A 19272-nucleotide genomic window follows, 5' to 3' on the forward strand; every position below is an offset into this window, starting at 1 on the left:
TTTTGGAGAAAGTTGGCAGAAAGTCTAGTGTCTAAAGTCTTTTGACGTCAATGCAATGACTTCTTTCAATCTTTTTCAAGCAAAGATTTGAAACTGCAAACTTTCCGCCGATCTTCTGTCGTCCCTCACATCGAAAGGAGATAAGGCAGAAAGTCTCCCGTCTAAACAGGTCTAAATAATATTTAGTAAGCTCTGCTTCTCCGCTCACCACAAGCTCAACACTAAGTATTTTTTAAGCACTGTGATGACAACATCAGTCTATGTTCACTTACCAGAGCCGCACTGATGAGTCCTGGGAAGGACTTTCCTGGAATTAATTTAATCAGCGTTTTCAATTTTTTTGCGTGGATTAAATTTTTCAAATCGGCCAAAGATCAGTTGCTCTTTCAAGCAAAAAATGTGATCTTTCGAGTGGATTTAATTTCTCGAATTTTATTCTCGAAAACATGAAATTAATTCTCGCGACAGTTAATCCGATTAAGCTATTGATTTAAATTCGAACCTGAAATTGTGAAAGTCTCTCTTCGATTGATTCCAGCGTCGGACGATCGAACGCAAAAGCTGCCTCATTTTCTGCAACTTCTTCTTTGTCCATGCTGAAAAACAGACGGTTAAAATTCAACCTTCAGATGCCTCCTCCTTAAATGAGTAACCGTCGTTGTCAAATCCAAAAGGCAGATCTCAAAATTAGTGTCTAATAAAACTGAGAATTTTTTCAGTAAGGCAACCTTAAATTTCAGATTGACCCTTTTTTACATAGTGAGGAAGGTCCCATCTACATGAAAGATGACCAGCCAAATAGATTTAGTTTTCTTGGACACTAATTGAGACTGGGGCCCTTCCGGGTATATTTTCAGGCTTCCCAAAGTGCACTGTAAGGGTCGTGATGAGAAAAAAGGGCACTGCAAGGGTGTAAAAAGTGAGTTTCTGGGTGAAATTTTGGACAATGTAACAATAATTGCCTTGAAATGGACAAAAGCTTTGAGCAAAATACAACGAAAGTGCTATCAGGGAAGTGATTTTTAATTTAAAAATCTGTTTTTCCATATTAAGGATATAATATTTTCATTGATGAACAAGCATCAGTCGACACCCCCTTTTGCATTGGACATGTTATTTTTAAAAATGAATAAATTTTGAAATTTATCAGAAACATCAGAACACGTTAAGAAATATCTTACAAATACTAAACTCATTTCAAACAAAATAAGCAACATACTTTGATAATTCGACAGCAGCTTCCATCAAAAGGTCTTCAAGGATGTATTCAGCCAAACGTTCTCCCTCTGACAGAGCTTTTTGAGATGCAACTTCTGCTAACCGTTTTTTGATGGATCGTTTGTAATCATCAGTTCGTTTCTCATCTTGCTTTGCTATGGTCTACGGTATAAGGAAGATAGAAATGTTTGATTAACAATTGATAAGTAAGTCAAAGACGACCCAAAGGCTTCTCTTTCGATAGCTATCTGCCCGAAGGTAGGGAAGGGCGCCACTCTTTCTCCCTGGATTACTCCAATTACTCTCGATCCTTCTCTGTAATTGCTGGGCGTCAAGCAGAGAGTTATCAATACAATTGATACTTGTGCCTTTCCTTTGAAGTGTAAGCGGGTTATCATTAACAGATGTTATCATAATTTGTAAAGAATGTGACTGGCCAATACGGGGAATGGAAACTTACTGACGTTTGACGTATAAAATATACTTTGACCCCATCTGGTTTAAAGACCCTTGGCACACCCCTGCCTCTGTGACCCAGTGTGATCCACCCCACTCGTCACCCCAGTTAAAAATATTCCCAAAAATCGCCCATTTTTTCACCCCAGTAGATAAATCACTCACCCCACTGGAATACTGTAACTGAAAATGACCCCATTGAAAGACTGTCGAACGTGCTAACCGCACTGGCTCAACTTCAGTATCTTTGAAATCATTCGTAGGCCCAATTGTAAACTTAATGGCTTAAGAAAAATTATATCATTTTAAGTTTTAGCCTCGTTTAGGCTAAAAACTCGTCCCCAGGCCCCAAAAATGATAGTTTTCTAAAAATAAAAAAAACACCCCCAGGGATTTGCCCAAGGATCAAGTGTGCAAAATTTCAGCCAAATCGGACCATTTTTGAAGTCTCCAGCCTGCCCCAAAGTTTTAGCCTCGTTTTGGCGAAAAACTTGTCCCCAGGCCCCAAAAATTAAAATTTTGAAAAAATGAAAAAAAAGCCCCCAGGGATTTGCCCAAGGATCAAGTGTAAAAAATTTCAGCCAAATCGGACCATTTTTGAAGTCTCCAGCCTGCCCCAAAGTTTTAGCCTCGTTTTGGCGAAAAACTCGTCCCCAGGCCCCAAAAATTAAAATTTTGAAAAAATGAAAAAAATACCCCCAGGGATTTGCCCTAGGATCAAGTGTGCAAAATTTCAGCCAAATCGGACCATTTTTGAAGTCTCCAGCCTGCCGCAAAGTTTTAGCCTCGTTTTGGCGAAAAACTCGTCCCCAGGCCCCAAAAATTAAAATTTTGAAAAAAATGAAAAAAACACCCCCAGGGATTTGCTCGAGGATCAAGTTTGCAAAATTTCAGCCAAATCGGACCATTTTTGAAGTCTCCAGGCTGCCCCAAAGTTTTGGTGACAGACACACACACACACACAGACACACAGACATTCTCAGATTCTAACTCAACTGAAGTTGAGAATACGAAGAATCCGCACACACCCCACTCAAAAATTTATTATTTTGACGTACCCCAGTAGAATTCTCACATCAAAAGGGTCACCCCACTAGAATCTCCTCTCCTCTTATGGAATCCACTTTTTGAATTAACAAAATACACAAAAAGACTCAATTTTTTTGCTCGCTTCGCTCGCAATCAAAACTGTAAAACTGTATAATTGTCCAAATCACTGCGTCGTCAAAAGTAGTAGCAAGTTATGATCTAAACAGATGGTCTAAACAGATGGTTTTTGAATGTATCCAATATGTATGAAAGTCCTTATCTTTAATAAAAAGGCAAGAGCAAAATGTTTTTCCATTTTTCAGTCAAGCTTTTCTCAAAAAATAGGTCGGTTGTGGGTCGATCATTCAAGTTCGTAAATCAGAAGCGAAAATAACGATGACCTTCAGGTAGGCTTGATGACTAGAGAAAAATTGATGAATATGCAAGTTGCTGGGTTAAATAAAAATGAAGTATGAAAGCTTTGATAGGACATAAATAAATTAGCTGAAATTGTCTTTTTTTTTTTTTTTTTTTCAAAGTTGCAAAATTCGTAATAAAGGAGTGATTTTAGCCTATACAAGAGAGTCAAAAATCAAAAATTTTCCTCGTCGGCGCAAGCCATGGTTGCGCCTCCTTAGTCACTACAACTTTTTAAAATTAAATTCATATAGTCTCCATTACTTTCAGAGAAATGTTCTTACAGAATCCACTTTTACTTTATCCCAAGAACAAGTATGAGTATATGAGAAAATCCATTTAATTTATGCAGTTAATTCTAGTCAGTAGGGCAAAGTCTCCCGATTGGGAGACAATCCTGCATCAAACTCTGGTGATACTGGCTGCGTGAATTCGCGTAAAAATATTTTTGGTTGGAAAAGCTTATGAAAGTAGAGTAGAATATTTTAAAATTTTGTCAGTCAATATTAAAATCATTCGGTCAAAAGTTGATAAATTCATTTATCTTTCCATTGATCTATTTTTTTAGCTTCCCCTTTTGCCCCAATTTGCCCCCTTTTTCACTTCAAGATTGACGTTGTATGGACGTTAAAAGAATGTAGCCCTTGCAAAATCGTTTCCCCTTCGGGAGACGTCTCCCAAACGGGACTCGTCTCCCGATCGAGGTATATTGCCCTATTGTTAGTAATGGATGATGTTTTGTGTTTTTATGATTAAAAGTCTTATACCTCACAGTTTCAACGCAGTTGAAAAATATATTCCCTATCAGTAGCCTCAGATAGTGTAACAACGACTCCGCACTACATTTTATAATTTAACATTTGACTAGCAGTGCTAGCTACTCTACCTCAGAATAAACTTTCAGAAAGATTTTTTTCACCCCAGTGATAATCAAGCAAAAATTGGTCACCCCACTCAATTTTTCGGAAATATCTTGCACCCCAGTGAATTTCAGATTTTTCACATCCCACCCCACTGGATGTTTCACACCCACTGGGGCACAGAGACAGGGGTGTCTTGGCGCATGCTTGACCGATGTAAAATACCGGAATTCGGAACCTTGTAGGCACTTCACCAAAACAAGTCGCTTTCATTACACCTGAGGATAATGTCAAAATTATTCGATTCCCAAAATATCGAGAACCAGTTAAGAATACTTTGAGAACTTTGAAGCTTTATAGACTCTAAGACATTCAATTTCTTAGGAAATTGCACAAAAATGCTCACGAAATCGTGAAATCAAGACATTTTAAGAACACTTTTAGACTTCAAACTCAAAAAGTTAAAAACATTCGAAGACTTTCGAAAATTTTTGGATGTCTTTATGATGAAAAAACGTGTAGCAGTTGTTATCATAATTTGAAAAGAATGCAACTTGTCAGGCCTGGGAATGAAATTCTACTGACGTTTGACGTATAAAATTACTTTGACCAACCTAAAAGATTCTGGTTTGTATGCGACCCTTTCTAGTTTAATGACCCTTGACAGATGCTAGCCCGATGTAATATACCGAAATTTGAAACTTTGTAGGCGCTTCACCAAAACAGCTCACTTTTATTGATTTCATTGACTGTCGATAATGTCAAAATTATTCAATTCCCAAAATCCAAAATTATTAAATCCAAAAGAACAAGTTAAGAACATTTTAAGGCTTTATGGGCTATAAAACACCCAATTTCTCAAGAAATCGCACAAAAATACTCGCAAAATCTTGAAATCAAGAACATTGTTTGGGCTAAATCTTAAAAAACAAAATACCGAAATTCGAAACCTTGTAAGCACTACATACACAAAAACAAGTCACTTTCATTTCTCCTGAGCATAATTTCAAAATTACAGACGAAAGTTCGTGACCAAATCATTGTCCAAGCATCATCATATATTATTTTGAAAAGTTTGACCTTTCGAATATTGAGTGAAGTGTATTATAAAGAGGAGGGGAATTCAAAAAGGAGGCATATTTTTTTCTGAAAAGTGAGAAGTATAACGATGCCATTTAAGGCGGGACAAAAACATTTTTGAAAGCAACCGAATGAAAGCTAGACAATGATAAAGTCATATTGCCCTTTTCTTAAAGTATATTTCGTCAGAAATTCGGAATCGAAATTTTCATAAACAAACGAAGTTTTCCAATATTATACAGCAATAGATTAGATCTATTTTATTTTGTACGCTCTGAAGGTCGGGAAAATTTTTCAAACCTGGAAGGTTAAGATTACGGAATTTTGCAAGACCGCGTCAAGGATTTTGCAGCGGTCAGCCTGGAAACATAGCCCTTGTTTTCGGGATTGACGGGTCCAACCGAAAAATTTCACGGTTTAAGCGCAAGGATACTTGAACTCGACTGGGGATACGGCACATATAATCCGACTATCATTTCTTTCCAATGGGAAATTGACCCGCTCCTTCAGATTTTTACCATGGGCGGCCATCAATACGCCATCGGGATGTCAGATAAATACCTTGATGTGGCAACCATCAATCACAGCCCAAGTCAGGATCTTCTATTCCAAATGTCCCACTTATAGTCGCTTTTAACAGATGAAGGGTAAAAAGTTTTTACCTTAAAAATTATATAGCATAACTATCGAAATCAAAAAAATCGATTTCAATATTTTGCACTCTTCAAAGTTTGCCGACGATGTTAATTTAAAAGGGTTATTTAAGAGAGGGCTGGACCTTACTGACAACCAATCAACATTCAGACATCAATTTGAAAAGATTGTATCATATTGTCGAGAAAATACAGATTTGTTTTTTTTTGGTGGTGATTTTCATTATTTTAAAGATAGATTATTGTAGAGAATATCATAATAAGGGAGTTGGTTATAACACGAACTCGAGTAACATGGCACAAAAACAACCGTTGCGCGAGCCAAAGAGAATAGTTGAAAGTAATGACACTCGAAAACCAAGACATACGCCTGCTTCGCGTATAGAAGCCACACGCCGCGAACGATTACGTGTCCAAGGAATACGGCTTGCCTATCGATCACTACAATCAGCACTTAACATACCAGTCAGCGGGCGCCCAAGATATCTACACATCCTGCAGTAAGCTATCAACCGGATACAAGACTTGGAAGCGAAAATTCAAGACTCGATGCTTGATAGTCCTTCGTATGACTTTGACAATCTAGCCTATATGAAAGCTAACGACTCCCTTGTGACCGGGACACGAAAATTTAAATCGGAACCATCGATGGAGAATGAACAAATGTTGAACAGGTTAACAGTTGAAGACATTCAAAGTGAAGAAATTATAACAAACTCACTCACCAAAGAAAATCCCAAGGGATCCACAACAACATTAGAACTAGGCAAGACAACACAATTTGACTCTGTTAATCAATTCAGTGAACAACAAACGCCCGAAACGCCCGTTGCTTTTTCGGTACGCTTGCCTTATGGAAACAAAAAAATTACCAGTTTAAACACCACAAATGAAAGTATAGTCGATCATGGTGAATGTGTTCAATACCATGTCGAGTTGGAAGAAACCGGTGTGCAGAAAGTTTATAGAAACCTTTAAACTCGTTTCATAATGAAAGAAAATGGGACTTTGTTCGCCATCAAATCAAAGTGCTATTAAAATTGCTGATAGAAAATTATTGTGGATATTCTACTTGATACTTATGAAAATTTCAAGCCCATATTCGCTTCAAGACAAAATGAAGAAAATTTCGAATGACTTTAAATCCATAACAGACAATAAATATTGCTAAATAATCGCTGTAAACTCATCATCTACATGACCCAAAATAATTGATTACGGATATTTTTCATCGTACACTGGTTTAACACCAAAGACCTAAAATAAATATTCAAAGTTCAAAGTTAAAACCAGGCAAAACCAAAAATGCAATCAGAAATTATTTGAGAATGTGACAGAAAGATAACATTTAGTGAATTTGTTGATGACATAATATCAAGACTTTTAAAAAACGATGAAAATAAACTTAAGCTGCATGTAAAACATTATCCAGATAAAACTGCACGGACTATACAAAAAGACATTTCTGGAGTTATGCAGTGACATTGCAGTGTTGAGATGGACGAACGTGAAAATCATTTGGTGGCAGCGATATATTTTTCCAATATTGTTTTTAATACCGTAATATTTGTAATTGGCTTGAATTACAGTAAAACAAAAGACTTGGAATCCTCCCCAAAATGCACTTAGCGTCATCGGGGCGTCATCAATTTGTACAATTCTCTTCGTTCCTAATGTACGAAATTTCTGAAATACAATCAAAATCTCATACAGGTTTCGGGGCGGGAGTCAATTGACCGATGGCTATGTGCGGCGGTTGAGGGCATGTTTTTGAAAATGCACTGTAAGGGTGGACCTTTTGATAAATGTACTGTGAGAGTGGAAATTTCACAAATTCAGGAAAATTGCAAATTTTTGCCCGAAAATACTGATTTTTTTTTCTCTAAACGAGTTGAAAATGGGAGAAAAATGCAACATAAGGGTACATTAGAGAACTAAAGAAAACTAGCGAAAAAATTACTAAAGAATAACTGGGAACATGAAACGGTGGTGTGACCTTGCGGTGGGTCCACCAGGTAAGTATTCATGATATGTACTACTGCAATGATTTCACCAAATTATACAACCTTTCTGTTTTTGTTCCACTCAATCAGAGAAATGTAAAGAGATGGAAAAACAGCTTTTCTGATTACTCAAAGTTCAACGATCACTTCTATTGAAAATTCTATTGTAAAAACGTTGATTAGGTCATTAAATGAAAGTCCAGAAAAGACGGCTCGCCATACAAATCGGACGGTTTCTACATGATTTGACGATAAAAATGAAAATTTGTTTTTCCTTTTTTGCCGATTCTAGTAATCGGCAAAAAAGGCTCTTTTCATTTCTTTCAATTTTTAAGAATAAGGAGCAATATTTTTACCAATGTATAGCAAAAGAAATTCTTAACGCAATGATTTTAATTTGGTTCTTGTAAAACTGTCAGAAGTCGAGTAAAATCAAGATGAAGTTATAATTTTCTCGAGCTCTAGCTTTCCATATATGGGTGCGGTCATGATGCGGTTATATCATTAGAATCGCTAGGAAATTCTGAGCAAAAAGATATAGGTACCTGTTCGTATATGAGAGGTGTACCCAAAATATAAGCCCTAAAAGTTTGCGCATAATCAGGCTTGAAACAAAAGAATTTTGTCACGACACGCTAATTTTGCTGATTTTTTATAGCGACAACAAAAGAAACCTATTTAGTCAACATAAACTCCCCTTAAGGGAGACCTGGTATATGAAGAGCCATTTTTCCATTGTTTTCAAGAAGCTGTTTTTCCATCTCTTTACATTCCTCTGACCCAATACTTCACTTTCTTTATTGTTTATATGACGTATTGGGTGGAAAATTTTAAAAGTTGTCAGAAGACTCTCCAGTGGTGCATATCATGAATTGGCCACCGTGAACGAGAGTCCAAAGTATACTCCGAATCAGCTGCTACTTCCATAGCAATCTGGTTAAAAACAACTGTCTCTTATTACAAACTGATTGACAATTGAATCATCATTTTTTGTCGAATATTATTGAGAGGAGGAGGGTTTATTTTTTGGAATTGAATTTACTTTTTACTCATCTCGCATCTCGAATAATTGTATAGGCTATTTTACAGTTTTAAAGTCGAAATGAATCAGGACTACCGCGCTGTGATAACGACTTTCTGTTGGGCTTAATTTTTGGATGTTTTTGCGTCTTATCAACGGAAAGCCATTATAGAGGCGCAATCAGTCCTGATTACCCATTTATTCATTTCGATTGTGAAAATTTTCGGATATCTCGTACCGGATGCGTACTCATCCCCGTTATCATTTCAAAATCTCTTTTTGTCAAAACAAAATGACCTCTTGCCTCTTCGGACCCTTATGTATGTTAGCACATCAAAATCGACACGACATGACATTTTCCCAGAAGGAATTAAACACGAATAAAACATAGCCTAGAAGAATTGTTTATAATTTTGTCAAATTTTTCAAATTATGTAGGGTTATTTTTTTACCCTAGAACAGCAAACTAATCAAATTAGTTTTGAGTCTAAAACTGAAAGAGAAGAAAATAAAAAGAAATATACATGGATAGAAAAAAACCAACTCGTTCTTTTACAGGAGTATATCAAACTGGAATAGATTACCAAGATACGTTGTAGAGGCAAAAACTGTCAAGATCTTCAAAGAAAGACTCAACGAAGCTTGGAAAAAACATCCGAAAATATTCGAGACAAGACAATTGTAATCAAGATCCGGTTCTCAGAGGCCCTCATGTGCCTTATTGAACTTGTATACATTATAATAGTAATAATAATAATAATAATAATAGATACAAAACATACCTCAGCCCTATCAAGCAAGGGTTTAAGCCGACTAGCGATATCTTTTTCTGCTTGTGATATCAAGTATTTGGACGCTTCGAATTCTTGCCTGAAAAAATAAAACAACATCCACTTTAGAACATTCAAACTTGACACGCTATAAATTGCGAGCGGGTTTACTATTACAGGTTTACTAGTATGCAGGCACTACGCAACGGGTACGGCAGGTACGACAGGTGGCGTACTAGATTTTCACAAAAAAACCCGAAATTTTGCTCTTCGTCGGTAAAATCGCTATAAAATTGCTTAAATTTCCTCATTCGCCGTATATAGATATAAAAAGGTTCCGTCGTGCCTGTTATGAGGTTTATTCATTACGAGGTATTATTCGGGTCAGGGGGGGGGGGGCAAGCAGTTAGTACAGAACACTATGTGTACTAACTGATTTTTGGAAAAATCTGTACCCCACCAACACCCCCTGTCACTTAGTACACCGTGTACTAACTGTCTTTGACCTTGCTCAATATATACCACCCCCCAAAATAAGGATCCGTCTCTCTACGGTGCATTCCAGGTGAATTTCACACCCCAGGGAGGTTTTATGAGGTGTATTTTTACGTTTTTACCTGTCTTTACCAGGTTTTTACCACTAACTACTTTCAAACAAATAAAAATATAACAAATTATGGAGTAGGTCAACCGCAGTGGGGGGGGGGAATTCTCGTTTTGAAAACAGTTTTTAATACACCTTTTTTTTTCCAAAATTCTGTATACACCACCCCTTCTGGTGTACTAACTGCATTTTGAAAATTTGAAAAATGGACCCACCACGGTACTAAGTGTCATGGGTGTCGTGTACTAACTGCTTGCCCCCCCCCTGTTCGGGTCGGCAAACTCGTAACACGTAAAAGAATTTACTTTCGCCTTTCTAAATACTTCTTTTGTCGATCAAAGACTTTTCATGGCAACAAATACAAAAGTTCATAAATGATCACACAGGGTCACACACTATACCATACCTCAATTGCTCAAAATTTTCCAAGTTTTCTTTTCCCATTCGATTGAGCTTTTGCATCTGTCAACAAAAAACAGAATTAAATGGTCCTTTAAAGTATGAAATTATTCCAATTAAAGGATATCATACAAAATACCATTTACTTACTCAGAATTTTTAAACAATGCAAATAACTCTTCACCTGCGCCGCACGAGAAAAAGATTTCAGGAAAAGCTATTGTTTATTATCTAAAGAAAGTTCGAGAAATTCCATTCGTATTGTCAGCGTAAGAGATCTATCATAAAAAAAATATTCAAAGGTTTTATTTTTTTTCATAAGTGTTCCCGTTTCAAATCAGACACATATTTCATACCAGGACAGTTATATTGTGCTGATATGAGCAAAAAAAAGTAATTTCTTTTCCTATTTCTAACCAATCTTGCTCCACATCCGTGTCAATCCAATGTGAAAAAGGTGGTAAATTGAAATTGATGAGTAAGCAAACGATATCACTCTTATTTAAAAACAAAACCTTTAGCAGACCATGAGAAGCGATATTACATTTATAAAAAATTTAAATTATTGTTTCAAACCTGATGATTCTTTAAGCGGTCAAGCCAATGTTGTCGTTTGACTTCTTTCTCCACGAAAGGTAAAGGAGATCCCAAAACCCTCCTTCGTGTTGTGTGTTTTCCTTCATTGTAACAATATACAGGTTCATCTAAGCCACTCTCCGGGGGAGAAAGAGGGTCGTAATTTGGAGATCTTTGCTTTAAAGCTACATCGTCGAAACGTGAGCGATCACGAGCCTCTTCCACCTTGAACGAAAGAATGGAACAAACTCAAAAGCAAGTACATTGGATATACAAAATATTCCAAGAAGATAGTATAAATTATGCTTCAAAAAAGAGACATTACAATGGCTTCTCTTTCAGGTGAGCGGGTTTGAGTATAGTATTTTTATCAAGGAAGATGATTGAATTAACTGTTTGCTTACTCAGCATTCTTAAACAAAAAAGAAAGCAAAATTTCTCATCTCCCGCGCCGTGGGAGTAAAACTTTTGAAATTCTTTTTTTACTTTTTATGCTTTGTCAGGGCGCGCCTAAAATCTATATCATAGAACAGAATATTTTTAATAAAAACGTATCTTATTTCACTGAAGGTTGGCGTAGATGCAAAACATGTATGGAAAAAACAATTTAGTCAATTTTTATTATAACAAGAGTTTAAATCATTTCCATGAAATCATATTGAATAGTGCTCGATGATAAACAAACAAGATACCAGAGCCAAGTAAAGATAAGAATATTATAAGGACTTACAATGTCATCATCTTTCTCCTTAAAGGATCGTGTATCCACTTCAAAAGCAATGTTCTTTTTACTTGGTGACGATCTGGTGATCTGTGGCTTCTCTCGAATCCTGGACGCTACTGTTGGCGCTGAATAAGTCGTTGGTCTTTTCTCCAAGTTGCTTGGTTTGGAAGATTGAACCTAGGTAGAGATATGTAAGAGCTGAAGCTTTCATATTTTATTACTCAAGTGGTCGACACAAAAAGCTAAATTCCTTTTATAGTGGGGTCTCGATAACTCGAACACACATGGGAATGTAAACTTGTTCCCAGTTAAGGAATTTTCAAGTTAAGGAGTAAGGTTTATAAAGTATTATTAGCTAAAGGACTAGAAAACCTACTCGAGGAGACATTAGAGCTATGAAAGCTCGAATTAAAGAGACTCTGCTGTGTTAAAACTATTCCCTTGCTTCGGCAATAACAACTTAGGATGAAATAATAACTGATTTAACAAGTCTGTCTCACCTTAATTGATTTCTTTTTCAGTTTACTTGCCACTGGTTTCGAAGATTTCCCAGCATTTTGAGGTTTGGCTGCCATCATGAACTACGAATAAAATCAATGAAACTAGTGTTTTTTCTTACTCTAACCATAGATATCTTTGCTGTAAATAGGTCACAGTAGGTCACAGTTCGATACCGGCAATTTGTTCAACCAAGCAAAAAAAACAGAATGGCGCGTAGCGACGAGGCGAAAGTAAGGCTTGATCGATCAAATTGCCGGTACCGAACTATGTTTTTCCTTATTAAAGATGGCGGATGATTTTGATTCAAATAGGGACAGAATACCTCTATCTAGTGTTTTATATAAGATACCTGTGACTCTAACTTCTTAAATTCATCATAAAAATACGCATCTTTAGATGAAAAAAAACGAGTCAAATAAAAGTGCGAGATACCTGTTTATTTTTATTGGATTTTGAGGTTTGTTTGTCCAGATCTTCTTTCACTGGAAATTCAAGAAAATGCAGAGACTTTATTAAGACTAAAAGGATATCGTCTTCAATAATGCATCTGAAGAATCCCTTTAAACAAAGTTTAATTGTGAGTTCTATCGATTTTCAGATTTCATTTGTTTTGCTTGAAAGTGGCCATTAAAGGGTCAAAGTTTTTAGTTTCAACCTTTTTTGGTTTGCATTTTCATTGTGTGTGCCTGTTCTTTCATCCACTGCTCATAATCTTTGAGTGAAGGTTGATGATGGAAGCGTGCCAGTGGTGAGCTGAAGACGTCCTTTTTGTACGTTTTGTGGTTGAAGATGGAACCTTTACGATTGTCCAGTGTCGTCAATGATAACATCAAGTCCTATTAAGGTTTGGTTAGATTCAATTAAAATCAAGTGAGGCCGTTATTCCCGGTGTAATAAAAAATATGGTGTTAAAAAACAAGCTTCTAAAAGTTAAAAACGTTCAAACAGAAACTTTATGAAACTGACCAAAGGAGAAGTTTTGAATGAGGCCGTTATTCCCGGTGTAATTAAAAATACGGTTTTAAACTACCTTCTAAAAGTTAAAGAAGTTTATCAGAAACTTATGAAACTTTAAAGAAACCGATCCAACCAAAGGAGAAGTTTTAGGATTACACTAGGCTGCACACGCATCCCCTCTGATATGTTTTGATATAGGCGATGCGTATTGTGTATAAAATTCATGTCCGAGAGTTACCCCCATCTTTGTGTTTTTCAGTTTTAATACTTTTTTAGCTTGATCATTAAGTTTTATATGAAAGATCTTTAAATCTTATTTCGTTTAAATTAAAACTTTGAATGGCTAGAGGTTAATATACAATCATTAGATTTCTGAGTCTTTTTAAGAAAATTGAAACAGGTTACCCGGGGTAACTCTCGAATGGGAATTTTATGCGCGATACACATCCCCTATATCAAAAAATATCAGAGGGGATGAGTGCAGCCTAAAATAACAGCAAAATATAACTGATAAGAGTAAAAGAGGCAAACCTCAGTAGCAGAAGTGTTTACAAAACTCTCTTTATGAATAGAGAGAGCTGATAATTGACGTAGGAGTTGACCAAGTTCTTTATAAATACAAGGTAATTGACCACTGGTGTCGTAATACAAAGGCGCGTGGTTGACAAACGATTGCAACGTCTTCACAGCGTCCTTGTGTGCGGCTAATAAGCTTTCAAGGTATTCACTCTAAACAAAACAAGAGGGGATTAAAAAAGGGAAATTTTCCTTCTGAGCGTTTGTATTATTTTGTTACCAGATTTGGTCTAATCAACGTCCAGAAACATTAGGCGAAGTCAATTTAATTTGTTGTTTTACAGGCCAAGCTACCCAAAAAAGAGAGTCGGTCGGTCGGCGAAAAAATAAGAATAAAAGTAGTATTTCACTTATAAAATTTATCTTTATTTCGATTTTAAGAACAGGATCGGTCGGGCCTGTAAAACAACTAATCAAATTGGTCTCGCTTCAAAAAACCACTGGTTCGAAATTGTTCGATTAGGAATCAAAGTTTTGAAATGAAAGGATTCAGACACCTCTGTACGAAAAACAGAATAAGTTTCTTTTTGACAGAGTCGAAATTTCCGAAAGTTTCACAAACGTTAAAAAATGACCAAAGCCAATACATGCAGTACCTTTTTCCAATCTTTAATTTCGAAAGTTTTTTTGTTGATGTGTCGATTCAAGTCGTGTACTTTTCGTTGAAGACCATACAACATACGTCCTGAACGTTTGGCTTGTTCTTCCGCTCGCTTCACTTTCATTTCCCAACGTCTTTCTTCTTGTTCTGAAATGGTACATAATATGGTTGCGATATAAATCTGTTGGTCTAATGCCAACATCCCTGTTCTAATTTTGATATCCTTCTTTAGAGATAGGAATAACAGGGGGCAAAGAAAATAAGTTTCAATCAGCAATTCCGACCTTCCTATAATTCCTCTAAAGAAGGATGACGAAATTAGAAGAGGGACCAACTTACGATATTTCAATTCAATAAAAAAGCTTTATTTTCTTTATTCATTATAAACAAGCAAATTAAATGTCCATACAGATTCTGATTACTCCTCACTAGCACGTATACGCTCTAAAGGCCATGACTCTGTAAGAGGATTTGTGGACGCACAGCTTTTTTGATCTTTTTCATTAAGATTTGGGCTGTATTGAGCTCGGTGATTGGCTTTTAAAGCAAAACCATCGTAGCTAAATCAAGCGCCGCACAAAAACATCAGAACCCAGCGAGTGAAGGAAGAGTCTATTACCATATTTCCCTAACACCCTGCCTGGCTGTGCTTGGGATTCGAACACAGTCCATTGCGGTGCAAGTCTATATTCGATTGCCGATTGGTAATGGTTGTGTGAAGGTTCCGATCACAGACTTGCACCGCAATGGACTGTGTTCGAATCCCAAGCACTGCCAGGCAGGGTGTTAGGGAAATATGGTGATAGACTCTTCCTTCACTCACATGTCTTTCTCTCTCAATCCGGCTGATAATCGAAGTATCGATTGAAGTCAAATGAGCTTAGTAAAGCTCAAAAAATTTAAAAGAACCATTCCTATTCCATTGAAAAGAAGGAAAAGGATAAACTTAAATTTTGATGGGTCATTTATCAAATTCGCTTAATTAGATCAAAAGTTATGGTCAATTGAATAAAAAAGTTACTTTCTGAAAGTGCTCAAAAACGTTAAAAATCAACCTATCAAATTAAAAACAAGCATAATTACATGATACATCAGTATTTTCGTTTCAGTCATTAAAAATTATAATTATCTGTCTCAATGATCTTTTGTTATATAAAGAAAGGTTGAGTTTTAATAAAAAAAGGGAAATTTGCCCAAAAAGGCCAACAAATCTGGTAAAATTCATAAAAATACATCAAACATGGGTTTCGAGGTAAATCCAGCCTTACATAGATTCAATCCAGTTTAGAACCAAAAAGCTGAGGAGAGTGTCAGTAAAAGTAAATTAAATTGATTTTGATGAAGATTTTAAACCCTTTCGACCCTTGAGTTTCAAGATTTATGTGTTTAAATTACTGGAAAATAATCCTAATCATGTAAAGGCTATTTCAATTGCCAATTTTAAAATAAAAATTAGTTAGGTCAATTTTTAACGTTTTCGAGCACTTTCTGAAAGTAACTTTTTTATTCAACTGAGCATAACTTTTGATCTAATGAAACGAATTTAATGACCTATCAAAATTTATTTAATTTAATCTTTCTTCTTTCCAATGAAATAGGAAAAGTTCTTGTAAATATTTCAGATTTCGAGAAAATTAACTTCAAAGAGAGAAACTTTTCCGTGGCACGCCCGGTATAATATACTTTAATTGGATTAATTTTCGCAAGATTAAATTTCGCGATTTCGCGAATATTTGCCATTTTCGCCAAATTAAATGCACCACAAAATTTTTAGAATCACATTTTCGGCAGAAAAACCAGTCTAAAGTCTGAAAAAATGGCTATTTTTTAATTTAGCTGTTTTCAAGCTTATTCGCGAAATCAACAAAGTTTTTCAAAACTCTGACTTGCGATTTTTTTAGTTCGCGAAATTTAATCCGATTATTAAAGAAATTAATGTAAAATAAGTGATATTGTAAGTGTTCTTATGATTTTGTTTATACCTTGTTGTAGAATGTTCATTTTTCTGAATTTCTTTTCATTTCGATGAGGACCACCATAACCTTTATCGTGCAGTGTGGAAACAACTTGCTGAAGTGATTTGGAATACTTCTCAAGCTCTTTTTGTAGATCTGCAACTTGATCTTCTTTTGACGAATCTTTGACCGGTAATGAAGGTTTGAATGATGGTGCATCTGTTTTCACGTCAGAGGACGATGGATAGAAATGCAATTTGTAACTATAAAATTAAATTTGTTGATTGTTTTTCTCCATTATAAGGATAAGTTGAGATGGATTTCTCCCAATTCACTGTCTCTGTCCAGTCAGTAGACAAGAATTCACTTCCAGCTCTACCGAGTGGCAATTGAGTCCTTGGGTTCCACATGGATCCATAGCTCAATGGTAGAGCAAATGCCCGCGAATGGTATGGTTGTGAGTTTGAGTCTCGCCGGATTCGTTGGTTTTCTAACAGTTCTGGTGGATGGTCAGAAGACAACATGAGAGCAACTGTATTCACTTCATAATAAGGATAAGTGTGTAAATTGACAAAATAACTCCTTCAAAACCTGTTGATGGAAAGGAACTTTGGAATACTTCAAGTTTATTTACCTTTTTCCATCGTCTGCTTTGTTCCTCTTTCTCTTGTTTTTCATGCTAGATTTTTCTTCAGGCTGGGGTTTTCCTTTCTTCGCATAATCATTCTTTTTGATTGTTCTTTTGAGTGATTTCTCTAATACTGTATCTAAAAATTAAGTTAGGTCGTTTGAAACCTCCATTTCATTGCAAGTGCAACATGGGCAATATTGGGAAAGAGAGATGTTATGTTATGTTGTTATGTTATTGAAACTCAACTTTTTGGTTTTGTTCAACTTGAACACTCCTTCTTAAAGACCCAGTAAGACATAGTGGGCAGCACCCCTCCAACCCCCACCTGAATAAAGTCACCCCCACCTGCATAGGGTAACCCCCACCTGAAAAATGCTACCGACCCAACCCCCACCTTCTTGGACCACCCCCACCTAAATTCTGAAAAGTTTCCAACCCCCACCTGAAAAAGGTTTTTGACTGTTTTAACAATTTTGAGGGTAAGCAAGGTTAATCACTTGAAAATAATTTCTATGCTTTTTATACTTCATACATCTTTTGTTATAATTATTAGACTTGGGAAGAAATAGATTTTTACTGTCAATGTATATGTTTATGTTGAGCAGGGTTGAAAGAAAGTTTTTGAGTCAAAATAAGAAAACTAGTAAATAAACTCTCCAACCCCCACCTGAAAAAAGTCACCCCCACCTGTATAGGGTAACCCCCACCTAAGATTTGTGGGCAGGCTAACCCCCACCTGTTTAAATTTTTCTGAAAACCTCCAACCCCCCCCTAAAGTTAGGGGGGTTCCCACTATGTAAGATCTTTCAGCCAGTGGGATTAAATATAACGGACTGAAACTCGATGAGAACCAACATTGCCATGTTTTTATAGCTGGGAATTTGAATTCCTTTGTTTTCAAGTCAGAAAATTCAATGGGTATGGAAAAAGATAGCCTAATATTTTGCAGTGAGGATTTGTTTATTTAATTATTTTCAGTAGGGACACAAATTGGACTATAATAATTATCCACTAGGAGCGATATATCTGACCAATCTTTTTAGTGGGAGAGTCCAACTCGGTCTGTGAAAAAAGGGGGTATTGCTTGAATATGTGGAGTTAATTTGAAAGTTAACGTTTACTTCTTGGTATCTCTGAAAACAGTTATAAGAGTAACAAGACAATATATAGTTTCAAACCTGTTCTATCTTCTGTCAGCATTGATTTTAACTTTCTTATGTCCAACTTTGCCAACTGCACAGCTGCTGATAGTCTCTTGCTTGATATCAATTCTTCTTCAGAAGGAAGGGAAAGGGCTATAATGAAATAAAACAGAAAACTAATAGACCTAATCGGAGTTTTTGATTTTTCTAAAACAGTGATGTATTGTGGGATTGTTTAGGGTGTATTACAATAGATTTCCCTTGAGGAAATCCTAAGAGATTTTTATTGTAATACTCACAAAACAATCCCGCAATGCATTGCTATTTTAGAAAAATCAAAAAGCTCCAATAAGATCTATTAAATCATGATCAAACTCTTTGAGTGAGATATCGCCATGTTGTAATTGTAATTTTGTTCAATGATAATAATCAAACTCTTATTCATTCTCAAAAACTAATGGTGGACCCTGCAATGAAATTAAAAAAAAGCAGGTAGAACAAAAAGTCCTAATCCTTTGTTATTGTCTTTCTATTTTGATTTGGAAAACAGGAATTGTTGTTCTTATGCTGTGATGTAACAGCCGTAAGGCTGTGGAGTAAAAACTGATAAGTCTTACCGGTATTAGTGTGCCCAATATCAAAACGAGGAATAATCTTTTCAATGATGATTGGTTTCGGTTTTCGAATGGCATTGTACGAATTTGAAGGGTTTCTTCTTTCACCATTGTTAAAGTATAATTGTGTTTGTGGAAGGTTCCTCTTCAAAACACTTGATGGAGTGGAATGCTGCATTTTATTTAACTTTGATTCTTTTATTATAAACATAGAATATTTAAAATTTTAGGTAATTATTGAAGTAATTTGTCAAATACCAAGAAATCCTAAAGAAAGATTCTACTTCTATTCTATTCCATTATTTATATATTATAAGCTTAGCTCCAAAGGAGTCAATAAAGAACTCCGTAAGGGAATTTTCCTTCTGTCCTTTTTTTTCTCAGTTTGAGACAAGTGGTTTTGTGGTTTTGTGTGTGAGATGCTGGCAAAATCGAAATGGCCAGCCAGGGTTCAGTACGCAGTGCTGTGAGTCCCAATAAGGACG

General features: G+C 36.0%; 1 protein-coding gene across 1 annotated transcript; it reads right to left on the reverse strand.

Annotated features, from left to right (window-relative positions):
* Positions 1-502: 502 nt before the first annotated feature.
* On the reverse strand, positions 503-18990 carry LOC136798136 (protein moonraker-like; the record flags this gene model as incomplete). The annotated part of the gene is given in 15 exon segments (XM_067054718.1): positions 503-596; positions 1220-1380; positions 9520-9607; positions 10518-10573; positions 11087-11311; positions 11817-11987; positions 12311-12391; positions 12744-12793; positions 12967-13147; positions 13800-13997; positions 14441-14592; positions 16428-16663; positions 17035-17167; positions 18210-18326; positions 18791-18990. Coding segments are annotated over 15 exon segments (2118 nt in total), but the record flags the coding sequence as incomplete, so codon positions are not given.
* Between the last annotated feature and the right edge of the window lie 282 nt (positions 18991-19272).

Source organism: Clytia hemisphaerica, unplaced genomic scaffold, assembly GCF_902728285.1.
Source record: "Clytia hemisphaerica strain Z4C2 unplaced genomic scaffold, Clytia hemisphaerica genome assembly, whole genome shotgun sequence".
In the NCBI taxonomy this organism is placed as follows: Eukaryota; Metazoa; Cnidaria; class Hydrozoa; order Leptothecata; family Clytiidae; genus Clytia; species Clytia hemisphaerica.